Source organism: Hippoglossus hippoglossus, chromosome 8 (assembly GCF_009819705.1).
Source record: "Hippoglossus hippoglossus isolate fHipHip1 chromosome 8, fHipHip1.pri, whole genome shotgun sequence".
In the NCBI taxonomy this organism is placed as follows: domain Eukaryota; kingdom Metazoa; phylum Chordata; class Actinopteri; order Pleuronectiformes; family Pleuronectidae; genus Hippoglossus; species Hippoglossus hippoglossus.
The window spans coordinates 5737738-5757953 of record NC_047158.1 but is presented as its reverse complement, the minus strand read 5'-3'; the positions used below and the strand labels follow the sequence as shown (position 1 = coordinate 5757953).

The 20216-nt window shown below is 40.0% G+C and overlaps 1 protein-coding gene and 1 long non-coding RNA gene across 2 annotated transcripts in view; one reads left to right on the top strand and one right to left on the bottom strand.

Annotated features, from left to right (window-relative positions):
• LOC117766158 (ras-interacting protein 1-like) overlaps positions 1-14918 on the top strand; it is a 30818-nt gene extending 15900 nt beyond the window's left edge. Inside the window, 6 exon segments of the mRNA XM_034592918.1 lie at positions 3595-3739; positions 6106-6287; positions 6409-6790; positions 12170-12294; positions 13114-13253; positions 13346-14918. Of these exon segments, the coding sequence (XP_034448809.1) occupies positions 3595-3739; positions 6106-6287; positions 6409-6790; positions 12170-12294; positions 13114-13253; positions 13346-13442 (1071 nt within the window). The 3' untranslated portion in view covers positions 13443-14918.
• A 4134-nt stretch (positions 14919-19052) lies between these two features.
• On the bottom strand, positions 19053-19296 carry LOC117766161. Its single transcript, XR_004614669.1, has 2 exons — positions 19179-19296; positions 19053-19094 (listed from the first exon to the last, which is right to left on the bottom strand). It is a non-coding gene; the product is annotated as an uncharacterized LOC117766161 (long non-coding RNA).
• Positions 19297-20216: the final 920 nt, after the last annotated feature.

The following is a 20216-nucleotide window of genomic DNA, read 5'->3' as shown; positions in this document are numbered from 1 at the left end:
ACTTGGCCAAGAGCTTAATGACACAGAAATACCTTCAGTGTAAAGGCATGTTAAACCTTTCATACCCAATCATTTAAGTGTATGTTCAGGAACATCAAATACGACTGCACATCACCTGAGCAGCAAGTTTATATTTGCTTCCACTAGTGTTTAATCTTCACTGTGCAGCCGTAGCTTGCCAAGCTAACACCTAATCCCTCTTGTCATAGTTACACAGTCAAACTCAAAGTGTACACTCTGCGCCACAGAAGGAAGCTGAGCTCTCACCTGGCTGAGTTGTAAAGAGACACTAGCTCATAAAACGAGGCAGGGACGACACATGTAGGAAAAAGATTAAACAAACAGTTGCATGAACCTACAAAACACATCTGATTTACAGGTTTATGGCAGCTGCAGATGACGTGAGCTCTGCCGAATGTTTTTGTGGTGAAGTCACGCGCTGCTCTTGTTTCCTGAAAGCCTATATAACCTCACACCAAGCTCAATATCTTAAAAACAGTGTATACCACAAAATATATCTTTCACATAAGAGATGTCCTGTACAAATGCAGTGAAAGCATATTCTTCATTGCATCTTTAATATAAGGTATTTATTGAAACAGGATGTTGATTTGTAGCACAACCATAAACTTAGAATTAAAATGGATGTAGACTCCAGGTTCGGAAAATGAAGCCAATGCAAACATTTTCCTGAAGAGTTTATGATAATACTTTTACACTACAAAAAAGTGAATATTGCCTTGTGTGGGTATATGGATTACGCAGAGTATACATCAACCCTCCGATGCACCGCCAAACAAGTTATTTTTCATGTTTCTTTTAGACAGCAGCATTACATAAAAACACCTGAAAGGATTTCCCTGAAATAAACCTTTTAGATTTTGGTGTATATCCAGATCCAGGAATTTCTTCTCACTGTCTTTAACATGTGAGATAGTGCTTTTTTTATTTACATTTCCAAGGGAATAATTCATGGATCTAGATGAAGAAAGTCAGGTTTATTTAGGGGAATTATATCAATGAGTGTTTGTAATTTGGTGCAGCTTGATTTAATTAAGGGGAACAAGACAGCTTGATAAACAACATGCCTACTCACATATTCTACCATTACTGGCATTAACTCCTCCACTTCAGTTGTCATTGCTGCTCCCTTCATCTCTATCAGACATTATCTTATGTATAAATACTTGACACACTTTACATTATGTTAAAAACTGTTTCTTCATTGTTGCAAATATTTAAATTTTGTTGCTATGTTCAGTTACACGTGGCATCTATTGGTCTTCTATCCGTCCTGGGAGAGGGATCTCTCACCTGTGGCTCTCTCTGAGGTTTCTATGTTTTCCCACCTGTCAATAGGTTTTTTTTGGTAGTTTTTCCTCACTCTTGTTGAGGGTTATGGACAGGGTATGTCGCACCTTGTTAAGCTGTGAGACGAATTGCGATTTGTGAATATGAGCTATACAAATAAAATTGGAGTAACTGATTGATTGGGCCTTGGCAGAGGTGTGAGCTCTACCGAGTGCCATTCTAGTTTTTAGTTGAGTTCACTAAAATATCTGCAGAGACAGAGGAAGAAGTAAAGGAGCTTTTTAAATAAGAGTTAAACCTTAAGCAAGTCCAGTTGCCTTTGTTAAGCACTTAAGGTGCTGTTCTGTCTGGACCTTCAGACTTTTTAGTGTAGTTTGTAACCAAAATTATATGTGTGAGAGGTGCCTCAGACCATGTTCAGACCAGTGGACCAGGATTAAACTGAGCCATGGTTTGGTTCGTTTGCAGTGTGAAATCATCGTTTTTGGATAGTTCAGACAGTTCAGACTGTTGAGACAGCATTAAACAATGTTCAGTGTTCACCCCAGTTTAAATGGCAAGCATGTTAATATGATGCATTTGAGCTCGTGTGGAGTACTGAGGCTGAAGTTGGTGAAGTTGGTAGTAAAACCATAATGATATTACCGTTGCAACCAAATGAACCTCATGAACCGGTTCATTCATTTTCTCCATTCAAACACAAATACTACTACCTGCCAAACTGACAACACGCAGACATCAGGCTCACGCCAGTCTACGATCCAATCACTGTCAAGTATAAGTAACGCAGCCCACGTAGGTGATTATGATAATTCTTTAGTGCTCACCCTAAATTACTATATGAAACCAAAACTAACCATATCAATGGTAAACAATGGAACAAATACATGACCCTTGGTTTATGTCTGTCAGGTATAAAAACAATCTTATAGATCAAGAAATGGGTTTTCTATATTAAGCATTCGAATTCAACCACAGGACTTATTTTAAGTCAAAATGATCCTCCTGTTTGGCAGCCCATATTACTGTGTGTAGAGGAACCAGGTCAGGTATGAGGCTTAGATTTTCACTCTGAGCTGACACCTGTTTTCACTGTATGACTCGCTGCCATGTTACCACCATTAAAACTTCTGCGGGGGCATTACCCATCACCGGCTCACTCAAGACACAGCTGTCGACGGCTGTGTCTCATCTGTTGGTGGGATTGGCTGGTAGCTGGGAGGCTAGTGGTTTTATGTGTCCCAGCCCTGGCATGAGATCACCCTGTGGCTAGAGCGACTGAGCACACACCCTTGACAGATTTTTGGTTTTCCATCTGGAGTTTTCTGGACCGGAGTGGCTCACTGGCACGATTGTAAATTACACTGGAGGGATGTGGCGTGGCTTGTTTTGCCAGCAGTTATGGAGTACACAACAAGTTATTTTAGGAGAAAATAGCTTTCAAACATCGACACTCAGACATAACAAAAAGAGCCGTTTCGAATCTTCTGCTGTTTATAAGCAGCGTTTAAACTTAACCCTCTGATGAGTCGAGTGTGGCCTCTGTGTTAGAGGAGAGGGGCAGGGACTAAGCAACATTAACTTATGGTTTCTGTTGTGGCACCAGCATGTCTGGGCAAAGTCTTAACTTCCACCAATTCAACTGGAAACAAATTGAATTAACCGTATCACGTCCGTAATGTTTGTCTTGCAATAATCCCATGAATGTCGCCAGCTAAGGTCTCACCTGCTTCCTTGTCCTCAAGCTACTTTTACTTAGTCATCAAAAGATCAGATTTTGTCTTTCTGAAGTTTGAGCGATACAGTGAAATAATCAGTAAAAAGTTAAATTAAAGAGCAGAGTAAACACATAAACACAGGATAGAGCTGTGAAGAAAAGCAGCATTGACAAGAGACAGTTTGAACTGTGACTGTTTTCTACAGCAGAAACGTTCCCATGAGGCTTTGTTACCACATCTGTCCCCGGGGCAACAGGGACAAAGGCGATTTACTACATCATGAATGTAAATGAGAGAGAAGCAATGATTTTCTTTCCTTTTATGGAAACAAGCACGTTGGCAAATTACTTGTTTCTCCCACACTGTCATTCTCACCATGTCAACAAAATTAACTAGAATGTCACTCCATACCTCCGCCAAGCCCCAGCAGTGTCTTAAATTCAATCAAGCTTCACCAAATTTCACAAATTCACTGATATCAGTCCCCCCCTTTTATAATTAAAGTCTTAATTTTTAAGAATAAGTTTGCCTTAGATGTTTTTTTGTTGTCGCTTTTTTTATTCAGGCATCATGGGCGTCTCTCAAGACCGAGTTTGCTGCGCTGAACCCGGCCCAGCTTCACCATATGCTGAGGGAGTATACCTCAGGTAAAGCCTGTCCCAGCGGATGGACCCCGTCACTGGATGACGCTCAGGACGCTGTCAGGACAGGTGAGCGAGCGACATCCAGATACTGTACTTTAAGAATGAAATGATAAGCTGACAAATCGATGAGCTGATTGACAGCAAAACAATTTCAGTCAGACAACTCACGTTTGAATGTTTGTTTATTCAACAGTAGAACAGGTTTAGTGTTTGGCGTCTAGGCTCCGACTTAATCACTCCCCCATATGATACACAGGAATGATGGGAGTGATGAGCTAATACTGTAACCCCCCGTCGGAGCCTACAGGTGGATGCTGGGGTGGTGGAGGGGCTGAGACAATTGTCTGTGATACTGCGTAGTAGTTAGGAAGCAGAGAGAGGGATGGGAATTCCCTCTGCTTAAATAGACCGCCTAATGAGGTGGATGAGTACTGTAGATGGTAGTGGCGAGTGAAGTATGTCACATGATGTATGTCACATGATGTATGTCACATGAAGTGTGTCACATGATGTATGTCACATGATGAGTGTCACACGATTGAAACAGTGCAGCTCGAGTTGCCTGCCAGAACTAGCTCGCCGGCGTCGCTCCATTAATTGTTTTGGTGAATTTTCAAACAAACCCCCCCCCCAAAATTATCTAGTTTCAAGTTTATCTTATCAGACAAATAAAAGACGTCAAATTGAGCTTTCGTAACTCGTGATGAGGTTTTCTGGCTATATTGTGACGACAGCAGACGATTTATAGATCATTTGAAATAATAAAAATTGCATAAAAGTGCATGTGCAGCAATTCTATTTAATTTCTTATTTAAATTGTGAAGTAAATACATATTTATTTCAAATATAAAATATACAATAATAATAATAATATATAACAAAGTGTTTTTTGTTGCTATGTCTATTCTCTTCTTCTTATTAGTGTTCGAATACCAGCAGCATTTTCTGAGCTGTGTGATTTTCAAGTCGACTGTGTTTACTGTAAACTGTTGTAACCAGACTCCCCTTTCAGTGTAACAGTGTATTGTGTTGCCTGCATGTTCCAACTTGACAGTCGGCCCACTTCACGATAAACAACAGAGAACGCAACAAGCAAAACAATTTGATAATACAAAAAAAATAGGGCTAAACACTACTGAGAGGCTTTGAAAAAACAGTGTTCAGGGTGTGACTGTGTCTGAAGCATAACTTAATGTGGTTGTCTGTGTATACCAAGTTCAAATTTATACAGAATTTACATTATGTAAATGCTATATAAAGATATAGCCTTTGTATCTGACATATTGAAATAACACAGCTTTAGTCTGGTTATCTCCTGAAGTTATTCTTTTAAAAATGATAAGTTTACGAGCCTAAAATACGCAGCATCCATCAGAATGAAAGAAACTTTGTACATTGTACAGTGATGTTACAAAGTGGAGGTTCTGACAGTGCTGTGCAGAGGGTGTTCAGCTGCACTGTGTGCTCTGCTGGATTGACAGTTTAAAAAGAGGAAGTAAGAGGCAACTATACTTGACTTTATTGGAACACAGCCCACGGCCGTCACGGGGCTGTCACACAAAGTCAGTGTTTTAAGTTTGTAAACTCTGGAGGCTGAGAAACGTCTTAGTTTTTTTGAGAAAATTGTAGTTTTAGTCTAGAACATAGACTGTGAATAAAGATGGATGACACGACAGCTCCCAAAAGTGAAGCCAAAGCCCCTAATTGTCGCCTGGTGGCTGGCTGCAATATAGGTTATAAACCCCGCCTCCTCCATGTTATCAGATGGGAAAAGGACCAAACTAAAAAGTTGAACTACATGCTATATAATTATTTCAGTTTTTTTAAATAGTTGTTATCAAGCTGATGTATGTTTAAGAGTTCAAGTTTCTAATAAGTTTGGTTTTGATCTGTCCTTTGATGCGAGGTAAAACGTCACTCAGGATTAATGAAGCGTGTCGATACTGTGGCTCCTTCCTCTAATCGCTGCTGCACAGACTTAAAACTACGTCAATGCTGCAAAGATGGCAATGTTATACGAGATTGTTTGGTTTCATTTCAGGATTGTGGGAGGAAGTGGGAATGCATTTTTATTTATAGTCACAATGAAAAAGAAGTGTTTGCAAATTGAACAGGCTTAGTTTGGCTGTGAGAATTCCTCTAGATAAATCCTGTCCTGTGAGTCTCCACTAATCAGCGTCAGTCCACAACCACCTCCAAAATCCAGCTTGTCTCAATTTTCACCTCTTACTTCAGTCAGACTGGCTGTACCCTACGGGGAAAAAATACCATTAACAGTGGCACCAATCCTTTACTTTATTTACAGCTCTTAATTAGGTGTTAAGCCACATATGGCAGCTTTACTCGCGGATTGAATTTCATTGGAAAGCTGTGGTGAAGGTCAGGTCCTTTGTGATGGATAAAAACCAGTGGGCCTGTCTCTCTTCCTGCAGGCAACATCCTGGAGAGCTTTGACAACCACCCGCCGCTCATCCTGCCTAGCAGCACCTTTCACCTGGAGCTGGGTAAACCCATCGTGGAGCCAGCTCTGTTCGAACAGCTCAGTCGTCTGCAGGAGTTCATTCGCCGGCTCCCCTGCAGTGAAACCCAAGCCGAACCTGATGTGGAGGAACAGGTAACAAGCTCCGTCACCCTAGAGCTCAATAACATAACGAAAAGCTGGTGCTGGTCAAGGAACAAGACACTTTGATGTTTCTACATGTGTTATTGATTGACTTTATGTTCCCCAAACTCAGGCTCCCAATGGGACAACCACAGCCAGCCTGTCTACGACCTCACCCTCAGTCAGAGTCTTCCAGGATCCTGTCCATCAGGTGGTCTCTGGACCAGTTACCTCCCCCTCCCCTGAGGCAGACCAGTACTCTACCGCCCTTCCTGCAGAACCTGCTCAGGCCCATGGTTCTCGCAGTGACCTTAGCAGCTGCGAGGCCGTCCTAACCCAGAAGCTGAAGAGCCTGGAGCTGCAGAACACCCTCCCAGGACAGGCAGAGATGAGCTACCACAAGAGCCTGGCATTGGACCCATCCTGCCTGCTCACGCCACCCAACACCCCACAGGGTATGGAGCTGGCCGAGCTTGAGGCTGATCTGCAAGAGGGCGCCCGCCAGCAAAAGAAAGGTAACACGCTCCCAGTGAATTTAATATAAAACACCAGTACACAAACTATAAGAGCAATCAATACATGCTGTATTCACATATATATAGTTTATATGCAGATATATACAGTATATATACGTGCAGGGTCCAAAAGTCTGAGCCAATTTTTGATCTAAGGTTCATCACTCAGGTGGTTGTGATTCCAACATTAAGTGTTGATTTACTCCCAGACTCGTAGAACAACAATACAGGTGCTATTCAAGGAAACATGAGTGTTGCTCAGTTGTTGAATGTTGAAGAAATGAAAGATTTGGGAAACAACACATTAACAACATTGATATTTATCTGACGTAACTGAATCTTCAATAACCAAATTAAAGCAAATGAAAATAAATCGATTCTGTTGAGATCAAGATCAGTAACGATATTCAGCCCCAGTTCAGAATTTTTTGTGTCATTTCCACTTCCCTGCCATAACTTGAAATGACATACTGTTTGTATTAGTCACTTGTAATGAATCACGATCATTCATTGCCGTTTGTTGCACAACGATTTCCACCAGCAATGGTTGTGAAGATAACAATTCCCATGATCCCACGCTGATTCACGACCTCATCAACCGTCTTTTGTTATTGTTTTGATTGACACACCCAAGTGACATATTTTACATGTAATCAGGACTTGCTTCTTTTCTCTGTTTGACACACTAAAGAAGACACGTCTAAACGAGACACAGGCGACTTATCAAACTCATGTGCACAGTTGTGTGGAGAAAAATGCTGCAAAGAAATAAAACACAGATCAACTGAGAAACACATTCCCCAGTTTAACAACACACTTGTGCGACATAAACCAGTGGGTGTGATTACAGACTGTAAATACAGACACGACACAAGCAAATATGGACACATGCTGTAAACACAGACATGTAACTGAAGTTAATTGTCTGTAAATGTTGTCTGATGTTTTCTCCATTTTACGACTTTTAATAGTAAACACAAGTAAAAGCTTTAGCTGCCATGTGTTTAATTAAGTATCATTGGATAATTTTAAATTTTGACCTGATCAGTAAGAGAATCATTAATCTTTAGAATTCATCCTTTAGAGATCATGAGCCATTAAATACATTCATTCACAAATTCTATGATTCATCATAAACTGATGAAACAATAATGAAAATATTTGCTACCATTTAAAATATTTAACGTGGAAGAGTAGTCATTTTAAAAACAGATATGGTTCTTCAGATACTTTAACTTGGCTCCACTCACAGCTGAAAGACATTAAGTGAAGCCCGACAGCAGCAGATAATAACTGAGAGTAAGACTGTGTTTAACATGTGCACAGAAACTGAGAGTAAACCACTCTGCCACCGCACATGATGACGAGCCATCGGCATCTGAAAAGGCCCATTCATAGCTCCACTTAGAGGCAGCAGGTTTTGATTCGGTATCGCACAGCTCCGTCCCCTCAGCTCAAACCTCGTCCTCTGTTTCTGTTTATGTCTTGGAATGAGGTCACCGCCACTCAGTCCTCCCAAAAACCTCACTTCCCTCCTCTGACTGACTGAATCTATTAGGGAAAGTATTTAGGGACTTGACCTTGTGGACCTGCTGCATATTTGTCCCGGGCAGTTCCAGGGTTCCACATAAAGGTGCCGCGACATAAAAGAGGTGGATTGCTTCGTCTTTTTACTGACTCTGGGGGTCAGGAATTTCAAGTGGAAGGCGGCGTAGGGTGGGTTCACTGTGCAGAGGAAGGAGTGTTTCCTCTCCCACCCTTATTGTTTTTGGACAATGTCAATGTATGAGTCATTTATAAACTAAAATAATGCTGCCGCTATTGTGCAGAGTATTACATTTTTTAACTGTTTTTAGATGTTGAGTATTTGTGAAATTCAAAAAACGATCCACCATGTTGAATGTTTCAAATTCAACTTTTTTAACAACACACATTCTGATTGGTTCCATGTGTACATACTGGAAGCGAAACCTTGAAAAAAACGTGTCACAAAAAAATTATAAAAGCCGCAATATGGCTCAGCAAAATTATTTCACTGATGTGAAAGCCTGGACTGACTCTATACAGGTTATTTCACTGCTTCAGATGTTTATCTCTCGAAGTGGATCAGGTCCCCTCCATGGCGTTCAGGTTTAATTTGTCTTCTGCCTTTTGCTTTGACATGAAATCCTTCGCCATCATCTCATGGTTCAACTCACTGCTTGTCACATGAGGAGACTCTGGGACATGACTGTTCTGCTGCTGCATGGAGCCGACACTTTTAGTTTACAACTGTAGCATCTGATTAATACCTATTATTTTACAACTTTTACAACTATTTTACAACTAACCAAAAGGAACCATAAGTAGGCAGTGTGGTCGGTGGGCAAATAATGTCACCGGTGTGAACCTGAACACGGGTAACACCATTATCACAGACTTCCACAAGAAGCCTTAGTATTGATATAAACAAAATGTGTCAAAGCTCAGTAGAAAAACACTTTTAATCATGACATACATAAAACATGGGTGTTATATTTTCATCAAGTTTTACACATCTTGTGTTTATTTCATTATCTTATTGCGTTCTTCTGTTTATTGGCACTGACTCCCGAAGCAGCACCTGCTGCTTTTTATCTCAAAGAAACAGATCTTTATGGTCACAAACCAGTCGTGGATGGAAAAACACATTAATTCTCATTTCGTTTTGTAGATTGTTTGGAATTTTGTTTTATATTTAGTAGCAGATTTTGTCAAAGTTTGTCATTTGAGGGCTGTCATGGTTGTTTTTTCACTGCCTGGAGTGCTTTTGTTTGTTTTTTCATTTCTGCTCTGATCTGGACCCCTAACTTTGCTGTTGTCGGCTCTGTTAAACACAAATAAGAAGTCAGGGTTGTGGGCCTCATTTAATGATAACGATAGATTGTAGAAGTTAGAGGGTTTTATATGAGCATCGCTACAGATTGAACTGATTTATCTGCTGCTTTAGGAAGACGCTTTTTTTCATAGTCCAAATTATTTACCCAATAAATACACAAGTGAAACCAAACGTTTAGGGTACATGTGTGATTTTAATCACAGTTGTAGTTAAACAGTTGTGTGGTGGATTCAGGAGCGACTCTGATCTGAACCTGAGCTTCAAAACCGCTTTTCATCACATGTGATTTTGTTTGTACATTAAGAGGTTCGACCTGTGTTAACATGCTCACGAACAGACCCCCCGGTGTTGCTGTGTGCACGGACAGAGGGGGTTTAAGCAAAGGGATTTTTCTTTATCTTCACTCTCATTGGTTACTTGTTGCTTTGTGTTTTCTCTGTTAATACTTTTATCAAAAGTAATTTGCTTAAAGGGTTTAAGGATTATACGAAAACAAACCATCTGGCACCATCTCAGGATTTATACTTGAAAGTAATTGAAAGCATGAAAATGTAACTTTGTTAATTTTATTTACAATATTAAACACTAGGTTCAATATTTTGACCAAACATGAGATACTTCCTCATGAGAATGAATTATTATACCTTATTTACAATATTCTCCAGTAGTTTTTTTATTGAAGATTTTTTATATTGTAATTGGGGATTAGTATATTTAATTAATATTTTATCATTTTTAATACAGTCTAATAATAAACTTTAGAGATACAGTTGAAACTGAATTAATCTAATTAATGAATTTGTAATGAATTGAATGTTTACTTCATTTCATTATTTCAGGAAAGTGCTGGGTTTTTACACCCTGATGGGAACTCTGTTATATCATGTGAGCCGTATATCGGCCTGCAGCGTACCTACCTCTGTGGTTTTGGCTCACAGCTAATGTTATTTTCAAAGTTTGGTAATCCTTTAATCTGGCCCCAAGAGTTACAGAGAGGTGGTGATGTCAGGAAAGAAAAGAGCAGTGGCCGATCCGTCATGGGAATTTACAGTTGGGTTGGTGCGTGGAATCTTAATCGGGGGGGGCGCATTGTTCGGGTCAGGTCCTGCGTGGGGGGCAGACGGGCTGCATGTTGGGAAAAGGCGGAGGGAAGCTGGTGGTGAGGAGGAGCAGGGGAGCAGGAGCTGCAAGGGTGGGAGCAGGCTGTTTGGGAAGGCTACTGGAGCATGGTGACGTGTCCACAGCTTCATGCTCCACGTCTGATTTTGACTCAGAGGCTAAATTAAGGTTCTAAACACTTAATCTGCATCAAAGCTTGGTCACAAAACTGCCTCAAAATCTCACAATATTAAAGCAAGAGTTCTTCCCGGGCCCATACCACATCCTACCACCAAGTTTCATGGTCATGCCTCCGTTAGTTTTTGTGTTATCCTGCTAATCAAATAGAAACAAACAGGCAGACAAACACAGACGAAAACCTAACCTCCATGGTTGAGGTAAAATGTTGAGTTTGCTGTCCTGCCACCATTCATGCAGTCGGTCTTTAAACTTTAGACAATTGAAGGCATCACACTGCACACTTTTATTCAGCATTTTTTACATAAACTTAACTCTCAATGCTTGCATCACAAAAACAGCAGCTGATTGGCCAATATTGAAACTCACCATTAGCTAGAGCCCTACTGTTGTTACCAGTTGCTACTCATGTTTTGAGAGTCAGTGTGTTTCCATCATGATCGAATATAAAAACAGACCTAGACTCCGGGTCTGGAAAGTGAAGCTAATACAGAAGTGCTTGAAATCTGTTTTCACTCAAATAAATAAAGATAAATAAATAGATTTTAACAGAAGTCATTTTTGTAGACTTGTGTTCATTTTGTAAATCATGGTCCCATTTAGAGTAAAATAGACAATTAAGCACCGCATGCATTGGGACATGGATTGGGACTGTGTGATTGACAGCAAGTATTAGCCAATGGGTGCAGGTTGCAGATGTAGGTGGGCGTGCAGTGTCCTCATGTGCTCAGTCAGGCTCCACCCCCGGTCCTCCAATTATGGTTACTTCTGGTTTCAAAAAAACAAGATGGCGCTGGACAAAATGCCAAACTTGAGGCTTGGTGGTAGTTCACAAACCGTGTCACCATGTCTAGTGGGACGGTCAGAGCTCAGTGTTAAAAGGGTAAAATGCAGCTACAGTCATTTACTGCAATCTACAATCAGTGGTTGATCTAAAATATAAACATTTACATAAAGAAATGTCTGGTACGTTTATATAATTACTTTTTCTTTATTTGTCATTTCTATTTTTCAATATTGACCAGAATCACACTAGCCTGTGAATGTTTGACTGTATTTACACTACAGCTTTTAAGTAGAGAGCATAATTATGTTGTAAATGTGTATAGAAGATTTCCTGCTGTTACACTGGAGGTCTCCAAACGTTTAAACTAAATTAGCATATTATTAATCTACTCTTACAGTACTTTTATTTGATACGATTCTGTGTTTCTCTGTTTGTTCAGCCAGTGGATGTGTTGAGAAGAAGAAAGAAAATATGGAAGAAGAAGAAGAGGAGAGAGAGGAGGTGCTCATGGTGGAGCTTCACAGAGGACCTCACGGTCTCGGGCTGGCGCTCGTAGATGGAACGGTACGTCGTCCTGCTCCTGATATTAACCGTCCTCCACCAACTCAGTCCTCTCTCCTCTGTTACTCTGCTTTGAGCGGTTTGCAAAGGTCAGCTCTTGTGTGGATTGTTTCAGATCAGCAGCAATAGGAGTCTAATGGTTTCACACAGTTTAATCCACTTGAGTAGCAGAGAAAAACCTTGTGTAGCTGCTCAGATCTCATGTAAGTGATAAATCAGATCAGACTTAGCGCAGGGATTTTACCTCAACACACTTAAAGTACACAGCGACACATGTTGTCACAGTATGATCTTACAGTCCAGAGATTCGGTATGAGAGTCAGTATGATACATTGTATTTCAACAGGAGGGCAGCTCTTAAATTATCATTAACAGAATCTTAATCAGACATATTATAGCTCTAGAAATGATAGATGTTCTGATACCATTTTACCTCTCCCGATACCATTTTGGATACCTGGACCGTGTATTGGTCGATATGGTACAGAGTACTGATGTGATGCCAGTGCATTTAACAACTTATATAACAGCTCTCAACAGCTATCGGTGTGCTGTGTTTTCATCAAAACTACAGTATGGAGATTAAGTCAAGTTGTCCAACATCTCATCTTCGTCATCCAGGGACTAGCTTCTTGACTAACTCTGGGATATTAAAAACAAAACAAATAAGACATACATTTATATATTTTGCCTCAATCTTGATTTATTTAATCAACACAAATGTCTGAAAGTGATTATCTCAGTGTGCACACTGGTCACAGTAGGTGACTGTACAATCTCTGCAGATAACAGGAATCTTTTTCTGTTTTTATCTTCTCATAGAAAACGCCACTTAGAATGAGCGGGATTTATGTGAAGTCAGTGGTTCCCGACTCTCCTGCTGCTCAGTGTCAGAAACTGAGAATGGGCGATCGCATCCTTGCTGTTAACGGCATCAGCTTGGTTGGTATGGAGTATAACATGTAAGCATTAATACAAGCAGGTCTACATTATGTTTTGAACTCTTCTCAGTGATGCTTTGTTTTTACAACCAGTCTCTGTGTTTTCATTTCAGTGGCAGAGAACTGATTCGATCATCAGGAGACTTGCTCAAACTGCTCATCGCCAAGATCGACTCAAAGGCAAGCAGCAAGGGTTCGACTAAATGCTGAAGAAAAATAAAATGTTGGCGGACAATTAAGTGCAACTGGGGATCCTGGAGGACGTCAGGTTCATCCCTCCTGCTGCATTCAAAGTTAGTATTTGTTACAGGATGGATTCCCCGACCAAAGGAAAACACACTCCCTGCTTCTTATTTCAGACTAATTGTCTAATAGAGCTGTTGTGTGTGTGTGTGTGTGTGTGTGTGTGTTTGTGTGTGAGTGTGTGTGTAAAAAGCATCAAGACAATCAGCCAAAGAAGCACGACTGACTCATTTTGCTTATACCAAACAGACTGTGGGCAGACGGAGGGTGAGGATAGGTTTTTAAAAGGTCGTTTTGCAGTCACAGCTTCTTTCTGGCCTATAAACAACCTGTGTCAGGCTTCTCTCTGTGCTCATAAACCAACGAGGAAAATAACTGCCTGTGGCGGTTCGCAGACTTAAAACATCTATTTGAAAACAGCATTCTGTCTGAGGAGCTGCTGCAGGATCGTTCATGTCTGGGAAAATGGCTTAAATAATGGCTTTTATGGCTATTTTAAAACGTCTGTTACAGTATTAAATAAAAAAACATCTTACCCTGTCATTTAGTCTGTTAAGGCACATTCAGGCAAGATCAACGTTCTGCGTCCAACACAAATGAAAATGCTGATTATATTATATAGAATATATTCTTGTTTTCAGAAGATCTAGAGAATTGTGTGAATCTGCAGCTTCCGTCATCTTTATGAAGCTGTACAGTGAGTGTCATGCCATCGATAAGATGTTCGGACAAACTTTAGTGTCTTGGTCCACTCTCACCACCATCACAGTGTCTTTTTCTGCAAGAAAGTCGGTTAAAACCCACTGTTTATTATCAAACATCATTATCAGAGCTTAAAAGAATCCATCTAGAGGTGGTGGAGACCAAAGACAGAGATAAAAGAGTAAATATGGGACTTGTATTCATCAGTGGGACACAAGCACAACTCCTAACCAATGATAATGTTCTGTAAGTGCTGGATGTGTAAATATGCAACTTGAAAGGTGATGAAGTGTCTGTGTTGTGTTCACCACTTGAAAACAACTGGACAATAACGCCAAATATATATTTTTCATAAAACTAAAACACTGCCATATGTTTATATTTTAGCTCAAGTTTCAGAAATGAAAGACATTCTTTTAAAATGGGACACTCTATTAAACTTCCTCTGTAAAAACATTTTACACATTAGTAATATTGAGGATCTTCATAAAAGCTTTTCAGTCTGTAGTTTGGGCCAAAACCATAAAGTTAGTATCAAATCAACCAACAGCCTTTTGTTAGCTTATGTGATTCTTTTCATTACAATCTGCTGCAGCCCTGAAGCCTGAAGTCTGTGTTTTTATCCCAAACGTAAACATTGTTCAAGTAAAGTTCAATTTTATTGAAACACACAAAGTATTCCATTTTTTTTTAATATTTATGTTTCGCAGTATTTCTGAATAAATAACTATTTTCACTCTGAAAACCTTGCTCTCTTGTTGATTTTGCACTGGTGGTTTTGTCCTTATTCGTGAATCTTCTCCTTCACTGTGTTTGTCCACAAAAGTAGCAGCAGCAGGTTTTTGCAGTGAATTACATGTGCAGCTGGGATTTAAAAGCTTGTGCTGGGTGGAGCAGCGGGAGGCTGCTGGGTGTGTCGGCTGCATGGCACGCTTTAGCGGCCGCCACCAGCCGCTGTTTATAGCTGCTGTGTGGTTTCCACCAGCCAAGCACTTTCCACTGACTCCAACACAGCACAGTTCAACCTCTGTGGCCCCCTGAGGCCACAACTGAAAACACTGCTTTATGCTGGCATAAAGATTTGAACACTCTGGCTAAAATTACATCCCTGTGAAGACACATCATGTGTAATTAAAGTGAAAATGGGCCACAAGGTGCTGAGTGTGAAGCTTCCTGCAGCTTTCAGACACACAGTAAATCCTCTTTTAAGACCAAACTCTCCTGATTGTGCAGAGGAGAAGTGTGTGTATGCACAGCAGGCGTCTGAACTGCATGTTCATATTTATTCATCCATACAGGAGACTGATTGATGATAGAGTCAGGCGTGAAATTTAGTCAGCGAGCAGCTTCACAACTGACAAACAGCAGCTCATAAAACTTTTTAAGTCAAATCCTTGTGTGACGTTTATGCGGTAAGCAGCCGTTAAGACTTGAAAGCATGTGGAAGTTTATCAGAGTTCACTGGTTAATAAGAGAACCTCGGAACTTCTGCAAATTCAAATCCTCGTCAAGCTACAACAAATAATGTTGGATCAAACAAACTAGTTTTACAGTTACAAACAGATGACAGTAAAGGAGCCGAGAGGAGGAGCTTTCTATAAACACATACCATAGAGACGTGATGTTATTTCATTGGTTTCTGTCTGATAACATTTTAAACTATTTGTCAAAGTTTAAGTCAAAGGAAACATTTTACATTTATGTTGACAATGTCGGAAATGTAAGGTTAAAGGTTCAGTGTGCAGGATTTAGTGGCATCTAGAGGTGAGGTGGCAGATTGCAACCAACTGACTACACTAAGTGTGTAGGAGTCTATGGTGGCCTTCAGGTATCATAAAAAAAAAAAAATCAAACGGCTCTCTCTAGACCCAGTGGTTGGTTTGTCCATTCTGTGCTACTGTAGAAACATGGCAGACTCAACAAAAACACAACAATTATTAGTTTCAGATGATTATTCACGAACAAAAACATTATTATGAATATTATTTTCTGTTTCTGCCAATACATCCTCCTGAAATTGGCACATTGGACCTGGAAAGTCATCAGTGTCATTAAGAACAAACTGGTAAATATAGGGGTTCTGCCATTTTTGTCGTGTTCAGACATGAGTAAATGATTTTGACAGTGAATCTGACATGTCATGAACTTTAACTTCATGGGTCCTCAAACTAGTTTAAACCACAACAACCAGACTGTTCTTGTGCAGGAGACTGTGAGTTTCACTTCTAAAACCATTGAGTGATTAGTGAACTTTCTAGTGGTATTTTTCTAACATGGGACGCACTTGCGTGTTAACTGGTCGTGCATTAACATTTACAATAACTCAACAGTCGTATCGTGAATTCTACTGTGTAGCCTCGATAACAAAGATACACGATTTTTTTAGATTTCTAAAACAACAAAAGCACTGAAATATATTGGTCCAAAAGAGGTCACTGTTGAGGATCATTTATGCTGCATTTACGTACAAAAAGAGAGTTGTCTGTTCCGTCACTGCCCACATACTTACGTGCGTGGGCATGGCTAAGTAATAGATCCTCTAGAGGGCAGCACATAGTCAAGAGTTCCTGAAAACAAAAAGCATGGGGACGTTGGAGATTGTGATAAATACCTTTATATCTTACAGAATGCAACTTTTGACCAGTTAATGGCACTAGATTGAAGGTCAGAGGATCATCAAATTACAATTCATCCTGAGCCGAACATGAACGTGATAGATGGTTGTACCATAATCAAGCCATAATTACAGACTTTAGCCTCTTGGTGGTGCTAGAATGAATGTTAAAGGATTATCAAAATCAAGTCTCCTGGAAACACGAATGTCAGCACATGAAACATGAAGTCGTTGTTAGAATATTTTAGCCTGAACCAGAGTGGAGGACTGGCCAACAGTGTGGCTAAAACCCTGTTACTGACAGTGTCCGGTCGTCCTGGCCACAGAGTCTGGTTTGGACCTGAAGTAGTGATCACAGTTGAGGAGCGGACAGTCTGTGAACTCCAGTCTGTAGTCGTAGAACACCGTGACCTCTGGAGGTCGTTCCTCTGCTCCTCCTCTGAAACCACACTCCTCCAGGGAGCTCTCCGGAGGCAGGCGGACCTCCTCTGTGGCCACTCTGCTCAGGAAAACATCCAGCCTGGAGGTCTGGATACCGACCCGGTCCTGGATGATCCGGATCAGACTGAAGACTCTGCAGCTGCTCGACAAAACCACCTGAAAGTTGGCAGGATGTTCTGCTGAGAAGTCGAAGGGGATGAGTCTGACACTCAGACGGATGAACCTGTGTGTAGGTGACAGTTATCATAAGAGTTTGTGAAGCTTCACGAATACAAATATCATAGAAATCACAAACCAACCTGACATGACATGTTTTATAAACCCTGGAATATCTTTTTCATATCTGTACATTACATTCAGTTCACATTGTGTATGTTCAGTCAAATCAAATGTGTACGGTGGCCCTGAGGCGCAAAGCAAAACAGCACAAAAAATATACATCAATAATTCTGCATGATGACAGAATTTCACAAATCAAATGAACAACACAAAAAAAGATTTGACAATTTTAATGATTTTTTCAGAAAATCCCATTTAAAAATGTCATGTTGTATTTTTAGCATCTCATAACATTAGATATTTAACAAGAAAACAACAAGTTTAATCTTGTCAGAGGGAGAAGATTAAAAAATGAAATAAAAATATTGTTTAAATGAAAAATTGTAAGCAGGACGTTTTTGGGCTGTAGATACAATAGTTGTATGGATGATCTTCTGGGAGAAGTTTGACTTCTTGTCTGTGAATTTTGATTCATAAAAATATAATAGCTTACTAACATATTTAAATAAAAGCAAGAGCAAGAATTTCTTCGTGAAATACATTTTATTGGACTTGCCTCGTCCAACATGTTTTAAAAATGAATTAAATGAGTCGTACATATCTCTTGATGTCTCTGCCGCAGAAGAACAAGTCTGTGACTGAGTCTGTGGGATTTAACAGGATTAATCTTAACAATAAAGTTGTCTAATGTCTAATGTCTCGTCCTGTTTAGTATTTGTTTTCTGGAACCAGTATGTGAATATTAGGAGAAATTTGCTTTTATCAAGACACCAACTTACAACTGACCCTCACCTAAATTTGTGGGTTTGCCATTTCCTCCTTTTTTGGGGTTTGAAATTTCCTGTTTCCACTCAGTTTTTATGTGCATAAAACAGGAGGATGCAGGGTCATTGTAAAACTTGAACTGTGAAAGCCCTTTGGCCTGTTTGCTGCCTGAGTTACACTCAATTAGTTGGTGTGGGCGTGTCAGAGTGTTGAAATAGCAGCAACGTGTATCGCAATCTATTCTACATGGACTCGAAAGTTCTCTGCAGCCGCTTCTTCTTGGTGTTTACATCCGTTGAAGATGTTTGAAGGAGCTATTCCAGACGGCAAAAGTGGAAACTGTCCCATCAGGTGTATTTTGCAGCATTAACAAATATTAAAATCCATGTTATCCTCCTCCAATTTCGCATTTCTTCCACAAGAAAGTCAGGAATGATCTTCTCAGCTGCCATAGTTGCAACACTTGTGTATTAGAGTGTTAAACACAGCACTGTTTACGTTTAAATAAATGTTTTGCAACATTCTTTCTGAGCTGAACGCAGCCCAGGTGGCTCCTTGTTGCTTTTTCACTGGACCCGTCTCTATAAAAGCTGCCATTTGACTCCTCTGAGAACTGACCTCCAAGTGTTTGCTTTGTTCCTTTATCGTGTTTCTTCACACAGCCACAGACCTGACTCACATTTTTACTTTTGAGTTCCTATTTTCTTGATTAATCATTTAATTTATGCACTTTTTAGGACTCTTTAGGACACTTTTTAGGACTTTTTTTATTTTGAATAACAAACACCAGCAAGATGCAAAATCACATGTAGCAGCTACTGCACACACACACACACACACACACACACACACACACACACACACACACACACACACACACACACACACACACACACACACACACACACACACACACACACACACACACACACACACACACAGCAGCCAGTTGAAACAAGGCACCAGCACCTGTCTGAAGGCCTGAGTGAGGTCTCCTGTGTTTGTGAAGCTGTTGGCTGGAGGTCACAAATAACTCTGCTTAACCTCAGACAGTTTGTGGCTTAATGCCAAAAGGAAGGTGACAGTTTTTTTTTTCTCACATTTAATGTCTGTCTGGTTTTGTGGCTTTATCTTATTCAACATGATGTTAAAGCTGTTTCTCTCATTTACTCTGAATACAAGCAACAGTGTGATGAATGTAAGGGGTCATGAGATGATTAATGTGTAAGAAAAGGGTGGTAAAACAATGATATTGTGCTTAATACATTTTATAGATATTGAAATATTTTTTTTATTTTTGGTAACTGATTGTTACATTTTTCCAAACAAATGTATAAAATTATTTGACTGCTATAACTTCTCAGATAGAATCATTTTCTTTATTTCATGTTCTTACAACATCATCAAGTCAAATTTTTGGTGTTTTACAAAGTTGGTCAGACAAAACATGACATTTGAACTTTTTCTGTTTTGAGTTCTTTAATGGACCAAATTATTTCTAGATTATAAATTAATTATTATTTCTTATTCATTTGTGTTGGTGTAGAGTGGATACCTGTCTTTGTGAGGATTTAACGGCTCATCGTGATCAAAGGTTTTCAAAGCGGAGACGTCCTCTGACATCAGAGTGTCGACCTCTGTGCTGCTGTGACTTAACAATGACAACAAGAACATATAAACCACCACTGTTAAACAATATTGTACAAATATCAAGCAGAGTAAATGTTTAGTTTTACCTTAATCTCTGTAATTGTTTCTTAAAGTCTTGGTAACTGATTGTGTTGTTGGTTTTCAGCAGCCCACTCAACATGTGGAGCTGAATCTGCTGACAAGCTCATCAGACCTGCAACCAGAGACACTTGAGTTGCTGTTGGTGGAGTTTAATACAGGTCTGTTCACACATTATGTCTAAATTTGATGAGTGCTCCTTACGAAAGCCC